Below are 8,348 nucleotides of genomic sequence, written 5' to 3' on the forward strand. Positions count from 1 at the left end.
ACTCCTGGGTGTTCCCCATTGACGAATAAAATCGCCTGGCGTTAGACAAAGTAAAATACTCTGGTTTACTAAGAGTAAAATACTGAGTGTGGCTGCTTCAGGGCCGCTTGGGAATCAAAGGGTTAACAAGATAGCTGCGTGCAAACTTCCTGCCTCATTAACAGTGTTGCCATTGTTTTTTTTCACACAATAAGCCATTTTACAGTTTTTTTCTCAGCGACCTAGCCTATGAACGGCTGCGAGGCTGCCGGTGACCTTGTATTAAAGCCCCCACTGCTTTTATCATGTAAATTGTATTGTTATAATTCTAATTAGTCCATATTAACATTACAAAAGCAACAAGGTTTGTATCAAAACAGGGTCACCGGCAGCCTCGTTCCCATTCTTAGGCCAGGTAACCTACAATTGTAGCTACAACTGTAAAATGATCTCTTAAAACAAAGGATCGTGTCACGATCTTAGCATGCGCTTGCACGATATAACACGGTAACCATGTGTACTTATAGCACGCTGTCAAAAAAGGATTTAGGTTTCAGGTGTAAAGCTTGTAATAGTTTAGAACCAGCGTCGAATTGGGACAAGAAATGAAGGCTTATTAAAAAGCAACCAACACAATCACCAGAATGGTGGTAGACTTCCATAGACTGGACTGAAGTGGCGAAGGACAAAAGAACCATAATGACTGTTATTCCAATAAGGCCTTGCTAATTACATGTTGTTATGTTCGCTTTGTTCTTTTGTTTCACCGGCATTATTTTTTTCTGATCCGCTATAGGAAAGATATCGTTGACGTCACCTAGTGTTATTAATGTGCCAACCAGAGCCTCACTGGCTGTCGAAACGAACGATCTATTGTTCCTGTGGTAGCTGGCACATTTGAATAACAAAAGCAATGGTTGTAAATGGATAATTATCTTCCTAATAATTTTTATGAAAGACAAGCCCCGAAGTGCAATAAAAATGTCCTTTACTTCCCGTGCTTTTGGTGAGCACCTTGGCCAACATTCAGCCAGTTAAGAGGATACAGAATGAATGTGCTATTTACCTTCCCTCTCATCTAAGTTTAAATTTCGACTTAACTTCATTCGAACGAAGACTGAATTCAGGGCATCTTCAGGCAAGCGAATTGCTGTTCTCTTCTGTTTTCTTTCCCTCTCTTGTACTGCCATAGGCGGCTCAAGCTCGTGTTATGTGCGAGTCGTGACTATCAAAGCTTCACATCAGCAACAACACTGCCCTAGACAATGGTTTTGTTACTTTTAAAAGCCTTAATAAACGAATAGGTTTCAGATTTGATTTAAATAAAATTAATGAATTGGCACCTTTCACATCAAAAGAGAGGTGGTTCCATAGAAGTGTGGCGGAAACTGAGAAGGAACGATCGCCAATAATTTTGAATACAGAGGGAACTTATAATTACATTATTTAGACAATAGCGGTTATTGTAGCAGGGACCGAGCAGGCCAGCAAGGTAAGAAGGTGCTAGTTCATAAAGGGCTTTGTAGACAATTATAGTCAAAATCTTAAAATGGATACGGAAATCAACAGCTTCTGTTGTTCCGCGAGATAGATACCTTTTAATGTTCTTAATATTGTACGGGTAGTAGAGTGCTGATGAAGAAATCTATGAAAGATATTAATATGACCAGACATGGATAGGTTTCAATCAAGCCAAACACCAAGATTGCGTACAGCTGTGGAAGGTGTGATGAGCGTATTTCCAACAGACACGTGATGGATGCTAAGTTTTTCAAGTTGACTCTTTGCGCCGACAATGAGAAATTATGTTTTATCATTGTTTACCATAAATCTATCACATAACATGACACAACATCTACCTTCTTATGTCAGCTACTCATGCTTATAATGACTGGATAGCAGATTGTTGATTATGAACACTTTTTTGTTCGAATGAGAAATACACTTGAGTGTCGTCAGCATAAGTATGAAAATGAGGCAAATGACGCTTAAAGTGGCGATATGGGGAAAAAAAAAAAAAGGAAAAAAAATTTTGTTCAGATTTCGAATGTGTGATTCCTTAACACCTCGCTGGCAAAAATCCGAGCTTTGATTTTTATCCAAAGGCTGTTATTGTTATTAACTCTTTCTTTTTCCCGAAAGGGGAGGGTTATGTGTGTTGATCGAAAGTAGAGTAGCAATGTAAAAGTTAAAATCTGATTTGCATATACGCTCGGGTAAGATGGAGTGTTGTTGGTTTTCAAACTTGAAAGGGGAGTCCAGGGAATGGGGAGGAAACGTTGTAAAACTAAGTGTATTTGACAGGGTTAGCATAAGACACTTGCAAACCTGTGGACTGTGCAAAAACCGGGAAGAAATCCGTGATTATTTGCCGGGAAAGTAAATAAATAAAACAATTAAGGCGTCAAGTGTCAAATTCTCTTGTGAACAACAATTGCGCTGTTGTTATTGGGGTAATGAACGGTGTAATTATTTGATTTGATATTTGTTTTTTTGTTTTTTTTTTTTTGGTTATGTCTCCTGCCACTGTGCGGCAGAAGCCCATGCTTCCGGTTGAGAGTCTGTTGTTTCATGTCCGGACTACTCGTCCGCGTAACAAACTTCATGGCTTCTCGACCAACGCATTAAATTTTAGCTCAACGCTTTGTTCTTGATGGTCACAGTCTTGTATTGTCTTAGTGAATTTATCAGAATGGATTCATTTTATTTTCTCGTTCGACCACGTAGATGGATTTCAGTGCACAACAGTGTCACGCGTGTGCTTGTGTCACGCGTGTGTTCATCCTTCCAGTCAACCTAAATCCACACAGAAAATGAAAGGAGGGCAGTCAAATTTTTCATTTCCAACTTTGCTTGACTTTCTTAGAGAACTGCTCTTAAGGTCAAACCTGTGGATGGCCAAAAAAAATACCAAAAAAAAAAAAACATATGTAACAATATTTAATATTTCCAAAAGTATTACCGGAAGTAAAATTTTATTATAATTGACAGCATATATAGACTATCAAAGCTCTTTTCGCGGGAAACGATGTTTCAATGAAACATACGAGCGGGTTAGCGAAATTAGCACAAAGGATCATATTTACAATTTATCAGAGCTGGCCTTTAGACTCGAGAGGATTCCAGGAAGGAAAATAAAAGAGGATCGTCAAAGCAAATGGTAGCAACCATTGCAGACTTGGAATACTGGGCTCTATCAAAGTATGAAGTCAAGGTCAATGTAGAAGGGAAATCATTAGCGGATGAAATCGACTGTAACAGAGGCATTTTGCAACTCCAGATTACATCTGTGAAGGTGCTGGTCTCGCAACGCATTGACTCCATTGCTTGCCGAATCAAGCGCAAGAGATTCTTCAAACGGAAAATCAACTACTACTCTAGCCATGATGCTACTTATCAATTAGAACTCTTGATACTTTCTTGTGGGGATGTTCACCCGAACCCGGGACATGTTCATCAACCGAGTGTTCCTAGCAATAACAACAATAATCCGCCATTAGAAAATCGGCAGAGCAGAGCTACGAAATTATCGGTATTTTATGCAAATGCAAGAAGTATTGTTAATAAAACAGCCAAACTGCAAATGGAGATGGCAAGCAACTCATTTGATATCATAGTACTAACAGAAACGCATCTCGACAGTTCCATAAATGATGTTGAAATTTTCGGCAGAGAATATTGTGTGTATAGAAGAGACCGACAGCAAGGAGGTCGTTTTGGCGGAGGAGTTTTAATCGCCACGAAACGCCGCTTCAAAGTTTCCCCAAGAGAAGATCTCGCCTGTGAATCTGAATTACTATTCATAGATATAATTATAGCAAACAACAGGAAAATAGTAATGGGAGTATTCTACAGGCCTCCAAACAGTAACCTCAAGGTTCTAGAGGATCTCCAAACTCTTTGAGCGACATCAAAACAAACGACATGATACTACTTGGAGATTTCAACTTAAGTGAGATCAACTGGGCTAATAATCGATTGCTGAAGACTTCAGAGCATCATGCGCTACTCATTGACATAGTGCAAGATAACTTCCTACATCAGCTAGTGAACGAACCAACGAGAGGTAAAAACATATTGGATCTGGTTCTAACTACCAATATCGATTTGGTAAATAATGTAACGGTTGGTGAACCATTCTCGGATCATAATGCTATCACCTTTGCTATAAACAGTGCACCGTATACAAGTCGTATCTCTAAGAAATACACTTACGCTTTTAATAAAGCAGATTGGAGTCACCTGAAATCTTTATTTAAACACTCTCCGTGGGACTTAGTTTTAGCAGGTGAGGACATAAATAACATTTGGACAATGTGGAAGGATATTTTCTTTGCAGCAGTAAACGATTGCATCCCTAAGTATAAGCAAAAGAGGAAAACCACAGCGCCCTGGATAACTAAAGACCTCATCAAACTTAGTAGGAAAAAAAAGAACTTGTACAGAAAGGCAAAAAAGTCAGGAAGAGAGGAAGCATGGGCCACCTACAGTAGTACCAATTTTTAACCTTTTTTATCACTTGTAAATATTATCAATTGTAGTTAGGAAGGAGGCCCTGTAATAGGGATAACCTCTGGGTCCTCCGTTTCAGGATTGGTCATTCTGAATAAAGTATTATAATTTGAAAATTTGGGCTTCGTGGCTTCGCCTAGGCAATATTTCAATAAAGCTAGTCGTCAACGCGACCTAGCGATAAAATCAGTTTTTGAAAACGTCGTTTTCGTCCGCCATTTTGAATTCTCAGGCGGGTTACTGCTGTACACTCGTTCCCAGACTCCCGTTCCCGGTTCCCCGTTTCCCGTTTTCCGTTTCCCGTTCCCCGTTTCCCGTTCCCTGTTCCCCGTTCCCCGTTCCTCGTTCGCCATTCGCCGTTTGCCTTTCCCGATATTAGTGACATCCCTTTTGAGTGCAATCGAATCAAGGAAATCTCCGACAATTGATTTTACGTTTCTGGGTGACATACTTACTGACAGAAATAAATTCCTGAAATATGAAATTCGCATTGACTTAGAACTCGCGAAATGAAATTGTGACCTTTGCGATTCAACTTCAAGAGAAAACTGGACCAATTATTTTCTTGAATAATAAAAGAAATATTCCAGTAGCCATTTTTGTAAACATTAATTTGGTATTTGCGCCGTAATTGGAGAGCACTACATTCGTTTCACTGAAAACACTCCTGAAGGTACACGGTAACCCTTGTTTGATTAATAGCCGCTTCTAAAGGTGATCTTAGGTCTTTGGTCTTTGTTTCCTACCCTTCAGATGTATTAAGCCTTGGAATATTAAGACACTACGTATAACAATTAAATCTTTAACATCTTTCGCTATTTATTGTCGTCAATTCTCTTGGATAATCCAAGACCGAAAGTGAACTTAAGCTTCAACTTAATTAGCCTATCATTGACGCCATAATAACATAACTTCGATGAAAAGGAATGGAAATAAAGCAATAAACCATCAAAGTTTCTTATCAAGGGCAAAGCACACACGTAAATATTTTGAAGCCCAGTGCACTTCCATGGCTGATTATGATTACAATTTGCATATTCATTTGTGAAATTTGCTTAATGGCTTACCTGATTCTTGAAAGACAGAAAGAAGCACATAGAAAACACACCATCCGGTCATCTTACTTGCAAACCTCTTTCTGCAAAGCGAAATGATGCAGACTGTCGAGATCTGGTTATGCTGAGAGCGAAACTTCATACTGTACATTCCTCAACCACAGAAAGACTGTGTTAATTTGACCTTTTTAATCTACATGCGTCCTGGTGTCACGCAATAAAATGAATTAATCGACCTGAAAATTATTCGGGATAAACAACTCGAAAATAGATAGACAATTACAACGATTAAACAGATCATTTGTCGTAAATTTTGCTTGATCCACTTATTGGTAATACTATATAGAAAATGAGCATGAAGAGAACAGATTTTAAATTAAATTATCAATGGGTTGAATTGCAGAAACGTGAAAACAGTGTCGCTGAACAAAGTAGAAACTGACTATGATTGTATTTTTTTCTTTTTTTCGGCACAATAGATCTTGATTTGATGACAAAACACTTTTGAGGTGTTTTGCATGGAAGGTTTGTTCCAACCTCTCGACAAGGTGCGGCTTTTGACTTTGAGCGCACACCGTCTTATTAGGTCTGTAAGCTTTGGGATTAAGCCGCCCGCTCATGGCGCCTCGGGAATCCCAGAATCCTCACAATACTTCATCAAGCATTCCCACCGCAGATGAGATCTACGTGGGGTTTTGGGGAAGCTAGCATCCGGGTCGTCATTGGAGACACTTTGTACAGATCTTTAACTCAAGCAGTCCTTTAACAGAATTCATTTTAACTCGTAAACATAAGAAAGATTCAAGAACTGTTGAGGCATATGGGTATCATAAAGACTAGCTTTTTAAGAGCCATGTCACTAAATCTATGAAAAGAAATAACATGTTCAAATTCACTTATGCAAACATTAAACTATTTGTCTTTAAACTTAAAGGCCCACCTTGACCCTTTGTTTTGTTATGGAAATTCGGATTGCTTATCCTAGCGATCTGATTGGATGTTTTCAGGTTCAGGCCTGATTTTGTATTTATGAAAATTGCTCCACAGCAGGCAGTGCGTGTAGGGTGAACGTGGGCCCACGAGAACGATATATATTATTGAGCAAATTCTTGAATGCGGGAGCTTAGCTTGGTTCTCTTATACCTGGAGGAAAAGCATCTACAATTTACTGTATCGAATGTAAATAATCTATAAAGCATTTCTTAAACCAACTAAAGCCTTTCTAAAACCACTTAAAGCAACTAAAGCGTTTCTTAAACCAACTAAAGAGAAACATTCAACCAATCAGTCCGCAAGAACAATGTGACGCAATACCACCAATGTTCTCGCGCGAAATTAATTGGGGCGAGGGGTTTCCAAATATGGTACTTAGCACTGAATATTCGGAAGCTGTTAACACGCGTTACACGTTTCAACTCTCAGTTTGGTTGACATATTCTTTTGAATTTTGCGCATCGCAGCGAGGCTAGATATGCTTATTAGCATTGAAACAGAAGATTTTTTTTTTTTTTTGGGGGGGGGGGGGCATTATGAAGAAGGTCTATACTAAGCTCTTTTACTTTTACTTCATCTACTCAGTGATCAGTGATATTGGCATACATTCTTGTGTCGTGCTGAACGAGGTTTACATTCGTCTGCAAAAGAAAAAATATTGATTGTAGTAAGTTTACTTGATTATGTTAGCCAATCACCTTATACAATAGCAAATTTAAACTATTTCGAATACTCAAGGAAGCAAAGAAAGGGCAAATACTGAAAGACGCACAAGTAGGTCAGGAAAAAACTACTTCATTAATCCCCCAAATCCTCCCTTGATTTCTTTACCTTGTGATTCACCTCCTCTTTCACTGTTTTTCCTCAGCAATCACTAATTGGGTCTTCTTTCTAATATTTCATCATGATTTCATACCTACATTTAAAGAGTTTTCACCTCACTATTTGGAGGGAATTTATAGGAGTACTCGTTTCCTTATTATGGACCTTTAGATCGGATTACGAGGACGACTACAAGCACGAGGTTTCCGTACTGAGCATGCGCACTTCGAAAAATGTCGGCCTCCAAACCTTATACGCATGCCTAGTACGGAAACCTCATACTCGTAATCATCCTCGTCCCATTACCACAATTGAGAAGAAAGTCATTTACAGTTTTCTGTCTTCATTGTCTTGGGTGAGGCATCCTGTATCCTTCTTGAACTTTATCCGCAATGATCCTGGCGTTTGTGTCCGGGTATGGCGACCATCTGTGGGTTTGAAATTCCATCCTCGAAAATTGTGAAATTTGCTTAGTAATCGATATTGATTGTAGAAATATTTTCGGTTATACATATGGACATTTTTGCCACTGGACCAACTCTTCAAAATGAAGCTTACCAACTGTCAGGATTTCATGGAGTAGGATACGATAACTCCGCCTACAAAAAAAAAAAAAAATAAAAATAAAATAAAAAGTAGGAAATGAGAGGGGTAAATACGCGGGCTTAAAAAAAAGAGAACAGTCATTAGAGAAAAGAAGAAACGACAACTCTTAAGCCCGTCGCACGCAGTTAGGAAAGAGCTGAGCAAACTGCCTAGTGAGGCGGTTTGCTCAGCCGTTTCCTCAACTGTGCAGGGAAATTTTGGTGAAAAATTTGACTCACAAAGCGTGAGAGTAAAATCAAACATGTTTCATATTTTTGGCCTCGCGAGGCAAATTCCTTGCTGTGTGCAACCATCGTGAGACTCGAGCTGGGCTTGGTTTAATCAAGCAGCCAATAAAAATACATGGCATAATCACGTGACGCCAGCGGTTCAAGATGGTGT

General features: G+C 39.1%; 1 protein-coding gene across 3 annotated transcripts in view; it reads right to left on the minus strand.

Moving 5' to 3' along the window:
• The window catches only part of LOC137983826 (uncharacterized), a 27,933-nt gene extending 22,251 nt beyond the window's left edge, over positions 1–5,682 (minus strand). For all 3 annotated transcript variants that reach the window (XM_068831003.1, XM_068831005.1, XM_068831004.1), the window contains exon 1: positions 5,559–5,682. In XM_068831003.1, the coding sequence (XP_068687104.1) occupies positions 5,559–5,610 (52 nt within the window). In that variant the 5' untranslated portion in view covers positions 5,611–5,682. The remainder of the gene's footprint in view (positions 1–5,558) is intronic.
• Between the last annotated feature and the right edge of the window lie 2,666 nt (positions 5,683–8,348).

This window comes from Montipora foliosa, chromosome 13 (genome assembly GCF_036669935.1).
Source record: "Montipora foliosa isolate CH-2021 chromosome 13, ASM3666993v2, whole genome shotgun sequence".
NCBI lineage: Eukaryota > Metazoa > Cnidaria > Anthozoa > Scleractinia > Acroporidae > Montipora > Montipora foliosa.